The sequence below is a fragment of the Agelaius phoeniceus genome, chromosome 9 (genome assembly GCF_051311805.1).
Source record: "Agelaius phoeniceus isolate bAgePho1 chromosome 9, bAgePho1.hap1, whole genome shotgun sequence".
Classification (NCBI taxonomy): Eukaryota; Metazoa; Chordata; class Aves; order Passeriformes; family Icteridae; genus Agelaius; species Agelaius phoeniceus.
The window spans coordinates 34461253-34483683 of record NC_135273.1 but is presented as its reverse complement, the minus strand read 5'-3'; the positions used below and the strand labels follow the sequence as shown (position 1 = coordinate 34483683).

Sequence of the window (22431 nt, the reverse complement as noted above, 5' to 3'; positions counted from 1 at the left end):
TGCAAGGTCACTGTATGCTCATCACTGTCACCTTCTACCAAGTTCTGCCAAATTTTGTCAGTTTTTCAGAACATGACCAACTGATTATAACTGGTGAAAACTCTGCCTTGCAATCTGGTTTGCATGGGTAGCTCACTCACAAATAAATACTGCATACTGTGTTCTCTTTATTTAGATAGGATTTCTCTTTATTTTAGTATCCTTGCAGCAAGGGGCTATTTGTAATAGAAACCAGCTGTAAGTATCAACACTTGAGTTTACTGCCTTGAACTGGGACATTATGAAGGTGAATTGGAGTTGGGAGTTACCTCATGGTCTCTGTGCAGCCTCCCCAGTGAGGAGCTGGGGCTGTGTCTGCTGTTCCTGTCTCTGCACAGTTACACTCACATGAATTGGAAGCCTAAAGCAAAAAATGTTGGTTTTTGCAAGCAGGGTGGCAGAACAGGCTGGCCCTGCTTCAGTCCAGATTTTCATGACAATCAAAATTAGGGTTGTTAGTTTTGGTTTAAAACCAAGTCTGGTAATACCATAGGAAATGTGGTGGTAAGGACACAAAAAGAAATTAGTGCATACCAGCACCTCCTGCATTCCTGTCTGCTTCCAGAAGGTGCTCTGTGACTGCCTACAGAGCTTAAAATACGTGATGGTTTCTTATAAATGACTGATTATGATTGAGGAGATATTTACATAACTGTTGGTATTTTGTCTGTAAAATGTACTGAGTGCAGGTACAATTCTGAGGTGACACTTCTCCCAGAGATTGCTTTCTCCTCATGTGGCAATGAACAGAATGAGAACAATTTGCACTGCACTGGAAACCTGCAGCATCATGACTTTACTATTTTTCACTTTTTTTTAACTGCTTGTCACACCTTACATTTTGAAGTCCCTGCAGGGTGTACTTGTCATCTTGGCCATTGTTAGTGTTGTTAAGATTTCTTCCCTTTCCCCTTACAGGAATACAGAATCTTTATTTATAAAACCTAAGATTCTTCTAGGCTAAAAAGGTTAAAGTAAATGCCTTGTAAGTTGATAATTGCAAATGCTGCTGGCTCTGTTATTGTGACACCTTTTAGTTTTCTCCCTTTATCATTGGTAAATCACTTTTACTGCAAGTACCACAGGAATTCTGCATGGGCCACCCAAAGAAAAAGAAAACCAGAGCCTATTCAAATTGTTTAAAGCAGGCACAGACTTGTTTAAACCAAGTTCAGCAAAGGACTTAAATGAGGTTAATAATAAGGAATAAGTTTGCTGTACACTTAAAAGAATATATTTTAAAACATTCTTGCATTTTCTCAGTATGTGTGTTTGATCAGCTGCACTATTTGTATGTGACTCTGAAAATCAATCATCCTGTAAAGTTTGTGTTAGCAGTGGGAGTGTCTTGTATCTCTGGAGATACAAGAGAGAGTAGTAGACCTTAACTTACACAAACTGGGGAGTGCCATTACATGGTAATTACCACTGAAGATTTGAGTGGCTGGACATTGTTCCTGGCTGGCAGAGTCAAGCTCTGAATTGACACTGCTTCTGGTAGAAAGCTAAAAACAAACACTGCCTGCTTGCTCTGGAGTAGAATGACAGTTCTACAGAGATGTAAACTAATGTGTTTTTCTGAAAGAAGCAAAAATAATTTCTGCCTACAAATTGAGTTTTTAAAGAACTTTAAGGCAATAAATATACCATTCATTTTTACTTAGACTCTTTTGTCATCTCTTAACATTCTCCTAAGGGCCACTGATGTATGTTACAGCTGCAGTGTAGGGTGCATGCTCCTTATGGATATGAAGCTAAATGAGCAACACAGATAAAAGCTTTGTAGTTATTGATGGAGCCTGTGAAATGTAAGTACTTCTGTTTCTTTATCAGATTAGCTGTGAAGGGTCACGTTCTTCATGGCTGTGGGAATCCATTTAAGGCACTGGCAGTGTTCTTTCTGGGCTTTAAAAGTGACTGGGACACAAAGGCTGTTGCTGGTTCTGCAGCTTGTGTGTGGGTGTTGCTCATCCTTGGGCAGGGGGCCCTTGGTGCTGGGGTGAGGAAGGACAGAGCCCAGTGCACTTCTGCAGCAGACATTGGGAAGAAGGGGAGGAAGATAAATCTCTGCTTTGAGGGCACCTACAACATGTAATTCATTCCTGGCAGTAGAGCTAAGTCCTGACAATCACCAGTCTGTCAACAAACTCTTTGGGGTTCAGATAAAACCCCCAAACCCTCTCTTTTTGCCAGACCTTGCTGTATTTTGTCAGGCACAGCCCATCACACCACTGGCACTGCAAAGTGCCTGACAGGGTGGCTGTGCATGGTTGCACCACTTTCTGCATCCCCTGCTCACTTTGGGAGCTGCAGCAGCTCCAGGTGCTTCAATTGGTGCTTCAGCTTATCACAGACAGGAGGAAAGATGAGTCCCTGGGCCTGTAAAGGAGGAATTTCTGTTAGGTTTTCCTATTGTGCAGATGGAGAGACATGAGAGGTTCACTCTGCTGGCCTGTGAGCTCCAGGGAGCAGTTCTGGGCTGTACCTGTGTCACCTGTCTGGTGGCACAGCCTGGGGGCATCAAGTGGGCAAAAGGAAGAGATGTTTGGGCTTCCCTTCTCTGGTTTTGACCTACATACACTTGTTCAGGGTAGAGCAGGCCAAGAGAACAATGTGGTTTGTCCTGGCTGCAAAGGAAAAGCAAAGATGATGTTTTATCCATCGTGGTGGGCAGGGCTGCAGCAGTCCCTGAGCCCCCAGGGGCACCCACTGAGTCTCCAGCTGCTCTGGGAGGGGTGTGCAGGAAACCTGATCCCATCTGCCAGGTTTGGAAAGGCTGTTTGACTGCTCTGCTGAAACCTGAATGGGAAACATCTGTTATTACAACACAGTGGAAAAGGCTCCATCATTCCTGCATGTGAGGTTCAAGAGGACACAGGCACATCAAAGAGAGCCAGGATAACACATTGGAAGCTGTGTGGATACAGATGGATGTCTGGGGGGATTGCACTGAGTTCCTGGTGCATTTTAAGTTTAAATGAAGGGAATAGTAATCAAGTTTCATAAACATGCAACTTTTACCATGACATCACTAAACCCAGAATAGGTAATGAGTTTGATCAGCAAGCCCATTGGAAACCTAAACAAACCTTTTGGCCAACACTTCTTTGGCCTTTGAGCATCCTGGATGATTTAGCTGCCTGTTGTGGAAAAAGCAAAGTAGCAGGATATGCAGCTTCATGCTGTAAATGGCCTTTAACAGACTTGATGGCTTTCTCATGTTTGTGTTTCATTTTGCTCAGTTTGCAGCAGTGTCAGCACCAATGGAAAATTCTGCTTTTCACTTCTCAGCAATGGCTCCTAAGTTCTTAATGGAATATTTTGCACAGATTTGAATATTGGAGTATTTTTTTTAAGCAGATATTTCTCATTTGATGATTACCAGCTTTAGCTGTAAGTTTTTAGCTAATCTGTACTGCCTTAATTTATGGCTGGTTTTCTGATATCATTATTTTCAGTTATCTGTTTGCCCTAGCACCCTCACTTTTATGTTAAAATATATTAAAGGGGCACTAATTGTGAAAGTGTATATGTATTAAAATTGGTGTTATGGAATTTAGGCTGTAGATGTTCTGGTCTTCAGATCTGGATACAATTTTGGTTATACATTAATTTCCTAATGTGTCTTTGAAGTCAGTATTTAATATCCAGGGTGTGCTGGAGTTGACAATACTTTCACCATATTTTTCTGTATATAGTACAGCACTCATCTTGTTCAGTTCCTCAGAACAGTTTTTCATCTTTCTTGTTCCACGGGGTGTTCACTTTCGCATGGAAATTTATAATTGTAAATTGGATGAGGGTCTCAATTTTCAAATTAATAAATATTGGGGATTGAATCTTCAAGACTTCTTTCAGACTAGTGCCTGGGTCAGACACAGGCTGGACATGGTATTCTAAAAGACCACTGCCCATTTTCTGATGAAAACAAGAGGGAGCCAGGCCCCTCCATGCTGACTTTATCACAGCTTTAGTTTATAGTTTCGAATGGGAAATCTCAGAATGTTAAAAGTCTCTTTTGCCAGCCTGGTGCTTGAAGCAGGAGTCAGGGCTCTTCATTTCTCGGTCTCAAGGTTGCTTATTGTATCTTATCTATAAAAAATTTTCTCCTGCCCTGCTGAGGTCCATCCAGCAGGACAGTTCCAGGCACTCTGCCTGCCCCCAGGGTGGTGTTATATCTTTATACTAAAAACTACCTGTACAATATTTACAGTTACTTCCCAATACCTATCACCTATGTTAGACAGTGAGCTTCTACTCTAAACCAATCCCAAAGTGCCACCATCACAGCAGAAGGTGGAGGCCAAGAAGAAGAAGAAGAAGAAAGGCTGGACACACCCTGTTCCCTCCATCTTGCCCCCTGAACCCCCATACCAAAAACCCTAAAATCTACTTTTCCACCCTGTGATAACTTCACTATTTTTCTACCTAAACTGTTGTGGCTTGCTGATCTTCATCTAAGGTTGGTGATTTGCTCCATGGGTCACAATCAAACCCCCAGGTGTTTTGGGCTCTGTGCCAGGGTTTCTGAGCCCCCTGGCAGGGGGGTCTGGGCCGTCCTGGACAGCCAGAGGGATGTTCTGGGTTCCCACAGGGAGAGTGCACTGGCTTTCCAAAACCATCACTCCTATATAATCCTGCTCTCTGTATGTCCAACCCTCTCACCCTTCCTGAATAAAGTGGCATCTGCTGTGACACCAGTTTCAGCCAGGTGTCTCTGAACTGGGCAGGAACAGAATTGTCTTTGGGGTTTGGAGGCTGTGAGCTGTGCAGTGTCCCTGTTGAGTGAGCTGGGGGGCTGCATGCAGGGAGGAGGTGCCCAAGCAGGGTGGGAGCAGGAGCCCTGCTGGGCCTGGGCTGTGGGAATGTGGCTGGCAGAGCCCACAGGCAGCAAGGTTCCAGTCCCTGCTCACTGAACAACTTCTGTTTTTTTCTAAACCTGCCTCCTCGTGCACAGGCTGCCCAGAGGAGGTGAGTACCTCAGTGAGTGCTACAAAGCAGCTGCTAACTGCCCTGGAGCCCCTCTGCATCCTTCCAACTGCCTCCTGAAAAGCTCTTCCTCCTCTCTGCCCCTCAGATTTCCTTCTCTTGCTGCTCTGCAACTGCCAAGCTTTGCATAGAGCTATTGATAAAGCCCAAGCCACCATGGTTTTGGTTCAGGAATTTTTAGTTTGTGTTTCTGTACTTTTATTTTTCTAGAAATAATTGTGTGATGCCTTTATGCAAAAGCTGTGCTATGAAATAAAAAATGTTTGGGTTTTTTTCATCCCCTAAATAATAACATTCTTCTCCCCTGGAATGGTGACAAGATTCTGGGAAATTGGATTGACTGTTTATGATAGATGTCAGATTGAGCCTGCAGAATGATGGAATGCTAAGCTTCCATTTAGGGAATATATTCCCATCCTTGGATGGTGCTCCTGTTCCTTTCTGTGTGTAGTTAGTGACTCCTGAGGAGCAGCAGCTTCCCTCAGCCATGGAATCCATGATTGGCTTTCCAGCCATGTGGCAATCCCTTGGGAATGGAGGTGCCAGAGCTGCAGAAGGTGAATGTTTGTACCAGAGCTCAGGCACATGGAGCTGTTGCCATCCCTTGGGAATGGAGGTGCCAGAGCTGCAGAAGGTGAATGTTTGTACCAGAGCTCAGGCACACAACAGGAGCTGTTGCCATCCCTTGGGAATGGAGGTGCCAGAGCTGCAGAAGGTGAATGTTTGTACCAGAGCTCAGGCACATGGAGCTGTTGCCATCCCTTGGGAATGATGCCAGGGATTGTAGTGCCAGTGTCAGTGCTGCTTTCTGGGGGATGGGAACTCAAGGAGTGCTGGAAATGTTCAGCATTTGTAATGACAACAAGAAAACTATTGCAATAGGTTGGAATATTTATGGCATTTCTGATGTGAGCTCATCAAACTGGATATGATCAGTACTCTGCTCTGGGCTCCAGCATCTCACAATAACAGGAAGTAGGGCAGTGGCCTAAAGGAACATTTCCTGGGTCCTGTGAGTTAATTACAGCAGGGTGTTGATTTAGGAAAGTGTTGAGAGAGGGAGGGAGGGAGTTAGAGCTGAGATTTGCAAAACTTACAGAGCAGGATGAGTGACTGTTTGTGCTGGTTTGGGTTTTTTTTCATTTACCAGCCAAAACAAAAACCAAAACTAATTCCAAATCATAGAATAAATTCCAGTAGGCACTTCTTGTTTAATGCAAAAATAATTTTTCATATTTTATAATTCTTAAGAATTAATCTGAACATCAATGATATATTTATGTATTTTTTTAAAAAATCAATATGCTTAGGAACTTTACAGTATATTTACAGCTGAGATTATTTACCAGGGTTGGCATACTGAAAGCTGAGACAAAATTTCACTTGTCCAGGATATGTGCCTTGATCCTAAAGTATAACAGTTTTTCTGTGTCATCACAGATCATACTGTTTGTCTGACAAATAATTTGTCAAATTATTTGTCAGATGTTTGCATTTGAAAGCCCCACGGTGTTGAGGCACAGAGCAGGAGTCAGCAGTGAAGCCTAGGATGAGTGCCTGAGCCTTTATTAACTGCTGCTTTGTGCTGTGGATGATCTGTGGCCCTTGTGCTCCTGGCAGGTGTGCACCCTAACCAAGGAGGACAACAGGAGAGTGGGGGTGATCCCGAGCGATGAGCAGCTGCACGTGCTGCCCCTGTACAAGATCTCCCAGACCGATGAGTTTGGCACCGAGGAGGGCCTGGAGGCCAAGATCAAAGCTGGAGCCATCCAGGTGCTCACAGCGTTCCCCAGGGAAGTGAGGATGTTGGCTGAGCCTCTCAGAGCTACCAAGAAAAAGAAACCAGACACAAGGAGGACCCCGAGTGAAAAGCAGCCATTAATAGATAAAAAATATTCAACACCAGTAAAAGTGAAAACTGAAGCCCCAGAAAATCTTGGCAACGCTTTGCATTGTTTAGGTGAGTGATACTTAAGAAATTCTACCAGTCTGTTCTGATTCCATGTTCTCTCACACATCTGATGGGAGGGAAAAGCCCCTTTAAAATAAACCACTTGTATATTCTGCATTTTAGGGGTTAATGAACAAGTCACTGTAGCCAGTGTTGTCTCTTGGGGCAGAAAAAACCCCAGGTGATCCCCCAAAAATAGTCTGTTGGTGGTCTGGGAACACCTATGAAGTATTTCCAAGTTCCCTTATTCTAATAAATAATGGCAGTTTGACCATCTTGAAAGAAGGTTGTTGGAATGTTGACCTAAGTAAGCAACTTGAATTTGTGTCACTTTGAAGTACAAGAACCGTGTTCTCCACATCCTGTGGCAGACCTTGGCTTTCTCAGAACCTGTCAATGGATGAACACTGCTGCACAGCAAGAGCTGTGTGAAAACCCCAGGTTTATCAAGGGGCAGTGCAGCTTGGCCCTTGCAGGGCTGTGCAGGAGCAGGGCAGTGCAGGGCTGTGCCAAGCTGGGCTGTGCCAGGGCTGGGCTGGGCTGTGCCAGGGCTGGGCTGTGCCAGGGCTGGGCTGGGCTGTGCCAGGAGCAGGGCAGTGCAGGGCTATGCCAGGCTGGGCTGTGCCAGGGCTGGGCTGTGCCAGGGCTGGGCTGTGCCAGGCTGGGCTGTGCCAGGGCTGGGCTGTGCCAGAGCTGGGCTGTGCCAGGGCCGGGCTGTGCCAGGCTGAGCTGTGCCAGGGCTGGGCTGTGCCAGGCTGAGCTGTGCCAGTCTGGGCTGTGCCAGGCTGGGCTGTGCCAGGGCTGGGCTGTGCCAGTCTGGGCTGTGCCAGGCTGGGCTGTGCCAGGCTGGGCTGTGCCAGGGCTGGGCTGTGCCAGTCTGAGCTGTGCCAGGGCTGGGCTGTGCCAGGCTGAGCTGTGCCAGTCTGGGCTGTGCCAGGCTGGGCTGTGCCAGGCTGGGCTGTGCCAGGGCAGGGCTATGCCAGGCTGGGCTGTGCCAGGGCTGGGCTGTGCCAGTCTGGGCTGTGCCAGGCTGGGCTGTGCCAGGCTGGGCTGTGCCAGAGCTGGGCTGTGCCAGGGCTGGGCTGTGCCAGGCTGGGCTGTGCCAGGGCTGGGCTGTGCCAGGGCTGCGCTGTGCCAGTCTGGGCTGTGCCTGGTGTCACATCCTGGGTCAGGCCTCCAGGGAAGGGCTGCTGCATGGGACTGGCCAGTCCTGAGAAGCAGAAAAGAAGGAAGATGTGGAAGAAGCCGTGAACTTAAACTCTCTGATTAGCAGGTGAAAAATAAATACAATTAAAGCACAGCCTGTTAGGAAGAAGAGAGGAAAACTGGCCCATCTGCTGTAATTTTGAATTTCATTTCATAAGAGACTTCCAGACTGTCTTGGTTTGGAAAGCTAGGAGTCTGCTAAGGAAGGCAGGAGCCTCCCCTGAAATGGAGAAAATGACCCCCCCCTCCTCAGAATTGCTATGGATTTTAAGTAAGGGGCTCTCAGGCAACAAAAATTATGGGAGCAGGAAATAACAGTTCTTTAATAGGGAAGAAAATCAAAGGATAAAATAAACAATGCACTAAACCAAAACAGCACTGCCAGAGTCAGAACCCAACCTGACACCCTGTGGGTCAGGCTGGTGGCAGCAGAACCATTGGAATTGTGGCTCAGCCCTCCTGCAGTGCCAGGGGTGGTTCTGCTGGAGCAGGGATCCTGGAGAAAGGTGCAGTCTCTGCCTCTGCAGATCCAGGGCAAGAGGCAGCTGCTGTTCCTCTGGGAAATCCAGTGCAGAAGCTGTGCTGGGGTTCCAGAATCTCAGATTATATCCAGGTAGGAATGCTTGGCTGGGGTTCCAGAATCTCCAGATTATATCCAGGTAGGAATGCTTGGCTGGTGTTCCAGAATCTCCAGATTATATCCAGGCAGGAATGCTTGGCTCCTCCCTCTGGGCTCCCATCTGCCAATGGGATGCTGCAGTTCTTATCAGCCATGCAGGGACATTCCATAGCTGTTATCAGCAGATGTCCCATCCCAAGGGAGGAGTGATTGTGATCACTCAGAGAGATCAGGCAAGCTGCCCACTTGATAAAAGATAATCTGCCATACAGATGGGAATAGAATACTCTTGCCTTGCAATCTGGAACACAGACCTAGGTAGCATTTTTAAGGGGAGGAATAACAGGTAAATGTGTTTCAAAGAGTATCTGCATTTTGGGGGGATAACATTTAAAAAACAAATAAAATCCATTTGCTACAGTTCCATAATTGAGTGCTGAGGGTTGTTAAAACTTATTTTCACAGAATCCATAATTGAGTGCTAAGGGTTGTTAAAACTTATTTTCACAGAATAATCTCTCTCCTGAGGTGATGGAGAATGCAATTCTCAAATGCTGTGTTTAAAATCTTCAGGGCAGAGGCCTTGCCCTGGGGTGGGGGCTGTTAAAGTCATTAAACACTTTGTGGTTTATTTCATAGAAGGGTTTTTATAGAGTTGATGTGACCTCCTCATGTCCCCATACAGCTTTCACTTTCTGCATACTAACTGTTGTGCCTGTCATTATCCCACTTTGACTTTTCTGCATTCCTATGGGAGGAATGTTTTTAATTCATCACTGATTTATAAATTACTAGGAGACAGAGTAGAAGAAAGAATTATGCTTCTACACTGGGTAAAACAACCATTCTGTGTATTTAGGGAATAAAGAAACACTGACAGTCCTCTATGAGAGCAAGCAGGAGCTCTGTGGGGTGCCAGCAGAACACATGTACAGCCATGGCAGGGCATGGTGCAAAGCCAGCAGAGTCAATGGGATTCTTGATTCCATGGGCTCTGGGCTGAAGCTGCCCATGATGAGAGCAGTCCTGAGAAGAGCCTGCTCCCAATCCAGCCTGGCAGAGGCAGCCATGGCTGCAAACTGGTTAAGGGCTGACAGAAACTGAACAAGGATGCCTGCACAGAGACCTGAAATAATGAGGCAATGAGATGGAAAGATGCAAGGCAGCCAAATCACATGACTCAAAATCCATTTTACAAGGATGGGTTTACCTGGAGCATGTTGCCAGATACTTTTTTTTAAGGCAATTTCTGAGTCAGTATTGGAATGCATGAGTCACTGTAATTCAGTTTTTGCTGTGATGGACAAGATCCATAAACATACTTTTTCCTTTGATCATAATGTGGGGTTAAGGCAGGTCAGAATTTTAACTGATTCACAGGCTGAATTTCAGACTGAATTTCATCCATGATGTAAACACTGAAGGCCAGCAGTCAGCTGCTGGGAAGCATTTCTGTAAGCCTGGGCTGTGGGAATTGGGAATTAGTGGTTATTTAATTTTTTCTGTTTGTTTTCTTCATCCCTCAGTGAAATACCTTTCTATTTTATATACCAGCAGCCTGACTGGAAAAGGTTAAGGCATTAATTGAGCAAGGTTATTTTATACACACATATATATATATATATATGAAATAGATATATGTGTATATATGTGAGAGATATATATATATAGATGTGTACAGTCATAGAGATACTCCTAGAAAGCTAAAAATAATAATTTTGAAAAATCTGTAGTCAATGTGCATTTTTCCTGTTAGAAGGCAAGTATGCAAATATAAGGGAAGTATTTTAGTGATTGAAAAGTACTTAAACTTTGGTGTGCATTTCTTCTAGGGAACAAAGCAGATGCTTTAAAAGCTGGAATAAAAATGGAGCCTTCCAACCACCTTTATGCCATGAAACATACTTCAAACACTACTAAAAATTGCTCTTTACTGAAGCAGTACACGGCTTCCTCCCCCTTCAAGGTGGATGGTTTACATCCTTACCCATCTCTCGCACACAAGTCTGGCCTAGCTGCAGTGACTAATATTGAACAAGATTTTTCAGTTCCCTACGGGTATTTTGAATGCAGTACCAAGCAACCTCACGTGCCACCTTATGTTAACTGCAAGAGCTTTGATGTGTCAGTGAAAGATTGTACTGGAATTGTGCTGGATGAGAAGGTGAACGGCGTGCCACCCGTTCTTCCCGAGGTCACTGCTCCAGGCCCCCCAGCCCACAAAGAGCCCCTGCCCACTCTACTTGAACAGCAGCCAGACAAACAGAATTGTCAGCTTCAGCTGGACACCTCTGCCCCCTCAGAGCTGAGCAGCTCCTGTGACTCAGTGCTCCCACCGAGCTCTCTGGCACAGGATGCCCTCGGACCCGCGGCCGACTGCTCCCATGGATGCCCAATGGAAAAGGGCAGCTCCCATGGGGGACAGAGCTGTGACTTTGACTGTGCTGATGTAAAGCAAAGCAGTGCACTGGGACAGGCAGCTGATTCTGAAGAAAAGGCTGAGGAATTGTGGTCAGACAGCGAGCACAATTTTTTGGATGATGACATTGGTGGAGTTGCTGTGGCACCTTCTCATGGTTCCATCTTAATTGAATGTGCGAGGCGTGAGCTCCATGCTACCACACCAATTAAAAAACCCAACCGCAATCATCCCACGAGAATTTCTTTAGTTTTTTACCAACACAAAAATTTAAATGAGCCAAAACACGGTTTAGCCATGTGGGAAGCAAAGATGGCCGAGAGGGCGCGAGAAAAAGAAAAAGAGGCGGAACGATTGGGCCCGGAGAACCCCGAACTGAGCTCCAGCAACAGGAAAGCAAAGCAGCCAGGTGAAAGCAGAGATATTTTCTATGAAGACAACGAGTTCAACCAAATTCCATCCCGCAGAGCATTGACAGTGACCAAGGATAACGTGATCACAGTCTCTTCGTACGCCCTGACACGAGTGGCAGGGCCCTACAACCACTGGGCGTAGCGTCCGTGGGCCCGGTGCAGTCACGCTGGTGCTTTCAGGTGCTCATACAGAACAAGTCTCGTGTCGTTTACTCTTTGCTCATCTCAACCATTTTAAGGCTGAGGTAAAAACAAAAAAAAGGGGGGGGGATTTCTTCTTAAACTGTGACTTTAACATTTGGTGGTGCTCAAGCACATTTTAAGCAAAAAAAAAAAGTTGTATAGTTTTAATACATTCTAAAGAAAGATTTTGGTTAGGTTATTAACCTTGATTGAATCATTCAGTTTATTACCTTTAGGAATTTATATTTTGGTGCTTTAAATCGTCTGTTTACTACAGAAATCATTTATAGCTATTTTAACAGGTTCACATTTTATGGTGTTAAATCAAGTTATACAGTTATAGCTCTACACAGCTCTTGGTGCTTAACCACATCAAACAGTTAAAAATAAATAAGCTGAATTATTACTTCATGGTGCCATTGCTTTAACAACTTCCAACCATTGCTATATAGTCCAAATTACAGACAAATCTTTTAGAAAACCAACTAATTTTGTTCTTTAGATTCGTCAGTAGAATGAAGTTATTGGTAATGATGGCTGGAAGTTGTTTCTAAGCTGTAAATATATATTTTAAAAGCACTTTCTATTTTTAAAATTAACTTGAAATAGTATAGTATAAGGATCATATTGTCTAAGGTTTGTGCATACTCTACAGAAGAAATGATTTTGTTCTTGCTGTGCAGAGTTCCATGGTGTTACAGGTGCAGGATGTATGCTGACAGCATATGTGGTTGTTTTCAACTTGCCCTTTTTCACTGAAGATTTTATGTTGCATATAAACAAGCAGTTATGAATTATAGAACCTTTTTATTCTTTTTCAAGAGTGTACAAACGTGAAAGAGGAGATGTCTGGTCAATATGTGTGTTGCTATTGGGAGTTAAGAATATTACCTGGTTTTTTAAGGCAGCATTTGTTATGGTTTCTTTGAGCAATAAGTGCATCAGTCTCATTTGTTTGCAGCCTTCTAAGTTAACATGGCAACCAAATGTTCCTAATGCCTCAGGGCTAGGATTGTTTTGGGATAAAAAGCTACCCCCTAGAGTTGCCTTACTCTATTCTGATAGAAAAAAATAATTTGGGAAAAATACAAAGGAAGTGTTGGAAAACAATCAAATTTCTAATATTTAGCAGCAAAGTTTTTGTTAAGAATAACCTATCTGTTATATTCACCAACTTTCTGAGTTCAGTTTTTTTACAAAAATGTTTTGTAAATTTTTGAAGCAATTTATACATTTGACATGGAGAAGGTTGCAATCTTCCTTGAAATTTATGTTCTTCATTTCTGTTGAGAAAGTGACATATCACAAAACGAGTATTTGCTAAACCAGAGGAAAAACAGACACTCCATTGCTTTTAAATACTGTAGCATCCCACTCTTCTTTCTGATTCTCCTTTCCTATGTATTTCTTGTTTAAACTTATTTATTTAAACAAATTACCAAATGACAACATTAGCTAAGGACTGACCTCATCCTGCAACTTCTTCCATGTGAGCTGGCTGGAGGCAGGAGGAGCCCTGACCCCAGGGTCCCTGGTGCTGGATCAGGCCACAGCCACAGCTGACCCCTCCTCTGCCTCACCCTGCAGGCACAAGGAAGTCACTTTGCCAGTGTGGAGACATACTAATCATATACTTGATAATATTATACTCTAGTGGTGCTGTATAGAGGAATATGAACTATCTGGATCTGCTTTATTTAAAGACAAGGTGCTTTTTTTCCTTGAGGAGCTGAAGTGCAAGAACTCCATTGCAGTTTGGTACGAGAAGTGCATCCGTGTTTGGAACACAGAGCCAGGCAGGACCTTGGTGCTACAAATCCTTTGGTGCGGTGCAGATCCAGGAGACTCCTCTGGAGCCAGGGCTGGAGTAGCAATCACCATGTCATGATCCTGGGTTCAGTTCTGCAGATTCCTGCTCTAATTGACAAAGCTGTTAATGGCAGAGGGTGGAGGAATTGAACCAGTTCTTTGTATCTTACCTATTTTAAGTAAAACCTGTAAAAACCGGGTATGCTGCAAATTTTAGTTCAAAGCTTAATATTAGTTCAGATAGAGGATATGAAGGGATTGTAAATAATGATGAAACAGAACCAATATTATGCCATTGTTTTGTACCAGCAGTTTTATGCTTATTGACTATGTAATATACAGTATACATCAAATCATTATGGTATTTTGTGTGCCTTAGATTTCCATTTTAAAACTTGTATATTTTTGGTGAGCCGAAGATGAGTAGGAATTGCAGCTGTCCATAGTCAGTGGTGCTGTACATTCCATAGCTGTTCAGCCATGTACTTGTCCCACCATGCAGAGATTCATTTCTTGGTTTCACTGATAGCCCTGACAGCTTCAGTTTCTGCAATGCTGTAATTCAGCACTCTGCTGTGACAAATTTTCTACACGAATTTGGTAAGCTACAGAGCCATCTCTACCTTTGAAAATGTTCATACCATTAAAGTGGATTGGATCAGTTGTACTTGAATCTTCTCCTACAAATGCCCACATTTAATTACTGGAAACTCCAGATAAAAATGTTCCATTGAAAACCCAGCAGCTTCCCTCTAAGAAGTGAGGCACTGAAAGGTGGATCTAAAAGGATCCCTTCAAACAGGTAGCCCAGGTCTACCTTTTCTTGAAACAGCAATTCTAACAAAGAAATGTGTATCTTAACATAATTAATACTATTAACTGATAGGTGCTAAACTCACAGTTACTACTTCATTAATATTACTTACATGAGAGAAATGTATCATCTGCACAATTCCAGATCACCCACGGTGCTCTTTCCTTGGCTTTCACCTAAACTCCTTTCCTACATCTCCTGCCAGGCAGGTTGGCCACTTCCACTTCCTGCTGTGATTTGAGAAGCTGATCCTTTCTGTTGCTGTGCTGCAGTATAGAAAATGCAACTATTTCCTGCTTTTACAACTCTGTGCTATTTCTTGTAATGCTTCAGGATATTTATCAGTCTTGTACACAAATTTGCATTGTTTTCAGTAAGGTTATCATTTTATAACAGTGTTTATCTCTTAGAAACTTCAACTCTGTGGGTCTGTTCTTTCCTTTGCAACCCACACAACCGCTTGTAATTTGCTCTTAGGTTTTAACCCAAGTCCTCCTTGGATAGCCAGACCAGGAGCTGGATCAAAAATGAGGTAGCTGGCTTGGTCAGACCTGCATGTTTTATTTGGTTTCCATCAGCTGGCACAATGTTCTGGGTGAAAAACCTGCACATGGATGCAGGTGTGGGCTGGCAGTGGGGTGTGCTTGTCTTGGATCAATTCTTGTATGTATGAATGCCAGGATGAATGTCATGATCCAGCACAGGGCACCTCTGACTTCCAGAATTGTGTCTCAGCCCTTTGTCCCCTGGGTCCAGTACCACAACCCCACCTCCACTGGGAGGGAGGGAGGGAGGAGCAGGGCTTGTTTGACTCCCTGGGGGAGTCACTGCAGTTGTGTCCAATTAAAGAGTGAATTTACTGATTTTTCACATGCTGGTGTATTGCAGGAAGTAGAAAGAAATATTTCTATAAATACTTCAGTCACAAGATCCAAGCTTTTTAACTGCTTACAAGTACTTGCAGCTTCCAACCTGTGACAGTTGTATTCAGATTTTTTAAGGACTTTCTAAGAATCTTAACTGCTGGTGAAAGTCCTTGTGTTACCTATGGCAGTGCTCCTCTAGATGTAGAACAGGAAATAACTGTAGTTAATCTTGAGCAACATTTTATGTCAAGCATGGGTAAATGACAACTTGTCTAGTACTCAAGATTCTTTCTAGCATACAACTGTATGGGTTTTTTAAAGACCTTTTTTATTTCATTGCAGTATTAACTGAGTATGGTGGATTAGATCTGGCTCCTGTTCACACTGCTGCAGCCCTGCTGACTCCAAAGGGCTCCTTCATGAGGTTTTCCTGCAGTGTCCATGTTCAATTGGATGGATATGGGCAACAGTTGACCAACATTTGTGCCAACTGAGGTCAATCTTGCTCTTTCACTTCCCATGTAGCTCAACTAATGTTGAAATTAGCTCCATTTATCAAGCAGTCACCAGCTTTGTAATGCATTTATATATCTGGTTGTTTCTTTTCCATAGCAATCCTGTCTTTTCTAGGCTATCAGAAGGAAATGGCTGTGCTCTCAGATACAGAAAACTCAACTGCATGGCCACTTCCATGCTTTGTGTTTGTTAACACCAGCCACATTCAGGCAGAGTGGGACAAACTCTTTCTTGCTTATTGTGGTCACTGAAATTCAGGTTAGGGTCTTTGTGATGTCTGCTCCATAAAATGGGGTTTGATTCCTTGTCTGCCAGCTGTGAGCTGTGGTTGCTGTGCTCCTCAATAGCAGTTAGAGATGAGGGCAGTGCAGTCACTGTTGGGCATTCCTGCTTTATCAGGTTTGATCTGACTTGCAGGAGGAGGTGTGGAGGGAATGTCTTTGCACTGATGATTGAGCACCAAGGTACTGCCCTGCAGTGTCTGTGTCACAGCCCTGCTCTGGCCACTGAGGTGTTTCATTGTGGGTATTGGGTACAAATTCACCCCTTTCCACAGTTCCTCCACAGGCAGAAATCTCTCCTTTGGTCTCTGCCTGCATAATCTGGTTTAAAAAAGCATCAAAGGAGGGAGAGAGTTGGCCCCCATTGTCAATGTACACAAACAAGGCAGCAAACCCTGCTGTCATGGGCAGCCTGCTGCCCTCTGGCCCCAGGACAGAGGCACAGAGAGCACAGGGAGCTGCTGGTGCTGCTGGCACTCCATGGTCTCTGAGCTCCTTTCCAGCCCTGGTGATTCTCTGCACAGCACAGGTAAATCACAGGCCAAGTTGTGAAGGTACAGTTGGTTTTTGAGTCAGCCTTCTGTGTACATGTAGTTGCCATGGTACTTCTTTATCCTAACACTTCTTTTGGTCCATCTGACTTTAAAGTCAGTAGCTTCTTTTATTTAGTCTGTGACACACTTAACATTCTCCTTGAATCTAAACAGTGACCAGTGTCAAAAGTCTAGAGGATGTGGCTACTTACTCTCAACAATTCAGGAAATGGTTTCAGTCTCTTTCTGGGATTACCTGGTGTTTAGTCATTCTTCACAAGTTGTCCCCATTCTGCTTTAGGATGTTGCTACAAAACTGTGATTACATCAAGGGAGGAGTTTTCCACTCAAGGTTTCCTGAAAGGCCAAGGATTTCTAACAGTAGAACCTGATCAGGCACCAGGCTGCATATGGATCACTTCCCCTGTGTTTGTTACTTCCCTGTTAAAGCCTTTTTGGTTCTTTTAGAGAACAGGCAGAACTTCTTAATACTGTCACATTCTTGATTAAATTATGAAGACTTAGTTCTATGTGATACTGTGTTGTGTCCCTGAAAAACACTCAATATGGCTGGTGTGGATTAGTGGTACCACTTGTACTCTGTGCAGGTGACACTGCATTCTCTGGCCACCTTTCTCCATGGTCTTTCCAAATCATCAGCTGTGCTCAGTTAGTGCTGGCTCACTTGGTCACCTGCTGCTGCTGGATGCTTTCAGTGCTTTAACTGCCCCAGGAGCTTTTCCCTTCACAGGCCTGGGTCAGCACTGGCCATGAGCAGCACCAACGCTGCCAGCCGGCCCCTGAGCCCCTGCACTCTGTCCTGCTTGGTGTGAAACCAGCCACCTCCATTCCACCTCAGCAGTGTCACACTGAGTGTTCTCCTTGGGACTCTCCCCCTGAAATCCATTTGTTTTATGTCCTGCTGCCCAGAGAGCCTGGGGATGTGCCCCATCCCTGGAAGTGTCCCTGGCCAGGTTGGACAGGGCTTGCAGTGACCTGGAGTGGTGGAAGGAAGGGAGCTTTAAAGGTCCCTTCCAACCCAAACCAGTCTGATTCCTTGATCTTACATTCTGTATGTGACAGTTCTAGGGCTTTTACTTCATGTTTTCTCATACAGAGCCTAGAATATTACAAGTGGGATTTTTTTAAAGTCCAGTAGAGAGGGACAATTCATAATCTGTCACAGTCACTGTTTTCTTCCTTTTTTTTAAATCAAATAATCGGTTTTCCAGTTAATTTTCAGATTTTTTGATGTAGTTGTTACAGTCTGTTCTTGAATCTGCGAGTAGCCAAACAAAAGAGACTGTAAGACCAGTAAACCATCATCCCCTGGGAAGGAAAAGTCATTATTCCTTCTCAGAGTGCAGGATTTCTTCATGTGGGTTGCATCTCTGTGTCCTCTTGTCTTTTTGAGTCACTTTTAACAGCTCTGCTCCATTCCTGACACCAGACAGCTGCTGCAGCCCCTGCATGATTGCAAGAGCAGGAGTGTTTCTTTACATCTTCTTTAAATCTTAGCTCAGTCTTTGTGAGATATCCAAGTACTATGTGTGTTAAATGCCTGAACTAACATAGGACTGCTTGGAAACAAGATGTTCTTCCTCTGTGGCAAAAAATGGAATTGAAGGAGCTTGAGAAGAAAAGAATTAAGGTGGTTCCTGCCTTTTATTAAAAGGTATTGAGATGTCAGCATTGCTGTTTCTTTGTCTTTCTGAGAATTAGGACTTGAGGATTTTCCCAATCCAGTTCCCCAGTTCACCATCCCAACAGTTGCTCATGGTGTCCAACCATGCACTGCTAGGCTGCAGTTTTAAAAGATTCAAGATGCTTCTTGGTGCTGTATCCTTAATTCCTGCAGACAGTGTCTTTTCCTCTCTTCTGCTGGGCCATATATATGGCATTTTTCCACACACACTTCTATTCCAATGCCAGAATCTTCCAGCAGCATCCCTGCAGTAGTGCAGGACTGGGGTGCTCAGTCCCTGAAGGTGACAGGTTTGGTGTGACACCAACGGTGCTTTTGTCAACAGCCTGCTCACCTTGCAGGCATTTGTCCTCCCAAAGTCAGGGAGCCCAGATGTACCTCAGAAACTGCAGCTGTGGCCAGGACAGGTTTGGCACTTCAGCTCCAGTTCCAGCTGTGCTCCTGTTGTTGCACTGGGGCCAGGGAGCTGCTGGTTTTGATGTTCAGTAGTGCAGTTGTTGTCACAGAACGTTTTAATGCTGTCGTGGAAAGTTTTGTGACCTGATCAATATTTTACATGTATATCTGTATTTTTATTATATTGTAATGGGAAAAGGGTCTAGGGTTTGGGAGTTGTCTTAAAGTAAGAATGGAGGCCCTGATTCTCATTTATACTACTGTCCTTTGCATTGCATTGGGAGGATAAAGGGGCCCTAAATGGATCTCACTTGGGCTTACATCCTTTGGGGTGTCCATCACACTGACCAGAGGATAAAAGGTCAGTAGTATAAATAAAACCAGTTATCAAATGAGTGATTTGTACAATCATCTGAAATCAATGTCATGGTATCCTTACTGTGCACATACTGGCCAGTACCATCCAGATTGTTCTTAGTTTAGAAATACAGGTTGAAAAGAGACCTGCTTGGGTTTTACCAGGTTTTAAATATTGCTTATATTGGCTGTCCTTTGCCCAACACTGTCTACAAAGACAATGTGCTAAAAGATTTGTACCTCTAGGTAATGGCCAGCCCAGAAATCTCACTAAATTATCCAAAATGCTATTTTTATGGTAATTCTTAAAATACTTGCTACCCTTTATCATAACTTGGATCCCTTGTCCTCGATGATACAAACTGGGGTTGTGACAATCTACTGAACTCCCTTCTGTCCTGACTTCACCCCCAGCAGAGTGTGCAGTGCTGTGTGCTCTTGTCACACTCTGCTGAGTTTGGGGACACAGAATTAAAGCCAACACCTTCTGCCTTCCCTGACTGTGGTGCTACTTGCCAGGGAGAGCCCTGGCATTGCTCTGCATGCCCGAGTCCTGCAGAGCTCCCCTTGCTGCCCGTGCAAGTTCTGTGTCACCAACAGCCCCGCTGCGTTGCAGGGATGCAATGCAAACTTCTCCTTCAAAACAGGTTTGAGGAAAAGAAAATATCCAGGAAATGTACTTTCCTTCTGAAATTTTTACACTGCAGTGATACTGCAGAGCCTAATGAGAACAGATTTTGTACCAGCTTTGTGAATGCCTGTCTAATCCATGCAACTCAAAAGGCAGCAGCTGAACTTCATGAAGCTCTTGTCCTCTAAATGAAAAAACAATTGGAGTCAAGAAAAACAAATGGGATATCCCAGTACTGCTAAAAGAAAGGCAGTTCTAACCAATGCAAACATTCATACATTTCAGTTTTTAAAGTGAATTATTCTATGATTATTTGCTCAGTTTGGAAGAGACAGCTCTTCAGAATGTGACAATGTCACGCCAGGTCACAAATACTGATCAGAATTTGCTGTCATTAAGAAAGAACATGAATTTGTAAGGACATGCTGGACTGACATGCAGTGGCTAATGAATTCCTTCCTGCTTTGGGAAGATAACACATTACCAATATGCCAAAGCAAAAGAAAAAAAAGTCATGGGTTTTTCTCCTTCTCTCTTTCTTCTTTTCGATCTTTCTTTCTTTCCTTGGGATGCATTTGATATTTATTTTTCAACTTTGAGTTTGAGGTTTTCTTCCCAGTTACCAACATACTGTATTGAAATCTGGAACATAAAACTAAGATTTTTAAGCAAAAGGTGATGTACAGGGAGAAAAAAATCAGAAAGAAAAAGCACTTCATTATGTCACAGTATTTACAGGAGAAAGTGTAAAAATTACTCCTTTTCTCAACAAAAAAACCATTTGGGGCCTGATTCTTTCCTAGTGTAACTGAGCCCAGCTCCCTGAGGCTGGTGGAGCTGGGCAGAGTTACGCTAGCTGAGAAACTGAACCTTAAAATCTTCTTTGCAGACAAGGGAACCCTTACCAGCAGTACTTGAAGACTTGTGAGTTGTGACTGCATGTTACTTGAAAGATCTAATTAAGCTATGTTTTTTGGTGCAAGCAGTTGTTGTACATGATTTCATGTTTATGTAGCAAGATGCATTGAAATGTTGATACTAGTATTGAAACATACATGTAAAAATTGTCGTTGTGGAAATTGTCTGTTCTGTTCTATTTTTCTTGTGTGTCTCATCTGTTTAGAACGTAAACTTTCTTTTTTTTATTGTCCTAACTGAATAAGGCTAAATGAATACTGTAATTGAAAATATATTTTAAATCTTGTCATGAGTTTTTAAAAAGACTATTACAAATTGTATCATTCCTGATTACACAGAACTTTGTGGGTGGTTTTAAATAAATTTTATACTTCTATTTTGCACTTAGTCGTCTAATTTTTCTTTCCTGCTCTTAGCAATAATTACCATTGTCATGTGTAGAAGTGTATTTGTTAATTAGCAATACCTACAGGGGCTTCACCCAAAAGGTCAGCAGGTTCTGCACTGGAAAGGAGCAGGCCTAAAACCAGTCCCTGTTCTCAGTCTGCCTCTGCTTCAGCCTGGACTGACCTGTGCCCAGAGCAAGAGAAGTAGCCAGAAAATCTGAACTTCATTTTCTGACTAAAAAGGACAAAGCAGTTTGTGAACACATCTCTACAGGGCCTCTTTTTGCTGCCTGTCTGGCAGAGCAACTTATGGGAATCACTTCCTGTGGCATTTAACTACAGCCACTGGAAATATTTTTATCAGGTTTTATTTGCTGCAAATCAGAGGGTGTGGCTGGGGCTTTTCTCTCAAAGCAGACCTCAGCACCAGCCTGCTTCACTGACATGGTAGTGCACAATACTAAACAGGATCCCTGTTGTTCAGATCTGAAGGAAAGGAGGAATACCACTCTGCTCATACTTGCTTCTTTTCCTTCTCCACTATGTGCAGCAGCAAAGTAATAAACAAAAATCACCTTCCAGGTAACTGGGATCTCCTAGAGAGCAGAAGAATGCTGGTCTCCTGTGGCTCACAGTGCCCTGGCCAGGAACTCCATTGTGCAGCTCCTGGGGCTGGATGTGATCTCCAGCAGGGAGCCCTTGCCCTCCTGTGTGAGCTGCTGCTCTGCAGGACAGACCCTGCTGGGCTTGGACAGCAGCCTCTCCCTCCCAGCTGCCCCAGCCCTCTCTGAGCTGCCCTGTTCCTCCTTGTCACAGCCTCACCTTCAGGCTTCAGTGGCAGAGTCAGGAGCCCCAGCACGGTGCCCAACAAAGCCCAAGGATTTCTAAAGCACTGCAAGCCTTGGGCAGAGCCAGGAGCAGCATTCCTGAGGAGGAGCCATCCATGAGGAGCATTTCCCATTGCCACCGTGAGGTGCTGCCAGCCCCTGGGCAGGGCTGGAATGTTCCATGCAGAGGTGGCAGAGCAGGGCTTCACCTGTGCCCTGTGGGACAGGGCCAGTCCAGCCTGAGCTGCCCTGGCATCGCTGCTGCTGCTGCAAGGGAGCCACCCCTGGAGCTGGCACCAGGGCTTTCTCAGTATCCTGGACTTCTCATACACATTGGGCAAGGTAATACAATGTTGATGTAGAACAGTTGGTTGCTTTGAAATTCTTAAGCCTTAAATTGCAGTGCCTACAAAAATGGTGTTAATTGTTAACAATTAATTCAGCTGCAAAATGAGCTTTTTGCTGGTGCTATAGTTGCAAGTTTTCTGTAGTTCTCCTGCACTGCTACACATCACAGAACACCAGGATTTGCTGTTCAGCAGTGCTAATGTTGGTTACTGCTGCTGATAGTTA

The 22431-nt window shown here is 44.1% G+C and overlaps 1 protein-coding gene across 3 annotated transcripts in view; it reads left to right on the top strand.

The window, feature by feature from the left end:
• TET1 (tet methylcytosine dioxygenase 1) overlaps positions 1–21028 on the top strand; it is a 77474-nt gene extending 56446 nt beyond the window's left edge. For all 3 annotated transcript variants that reach the window (XM_077183534.1, XM_077183535.1, XM_054637169.2), the window contains 2 exons: positions 6649–6988; positions 10637–21028. In XM_077183534.1, coding sequence (XP_077039649.1) covers positions 6649–6988; positions 10637–11778 — 1482 coding nt within the window. In that variant the 3' untranslated portion in view covers positions 11779–21028. The remainder of the gene's footprint in view (positions 1–6648; positions 6989–10636) is intronic.
• The last annotated feature ends 1403 nt before the right edge of the window (positions 21029–22431 follow it).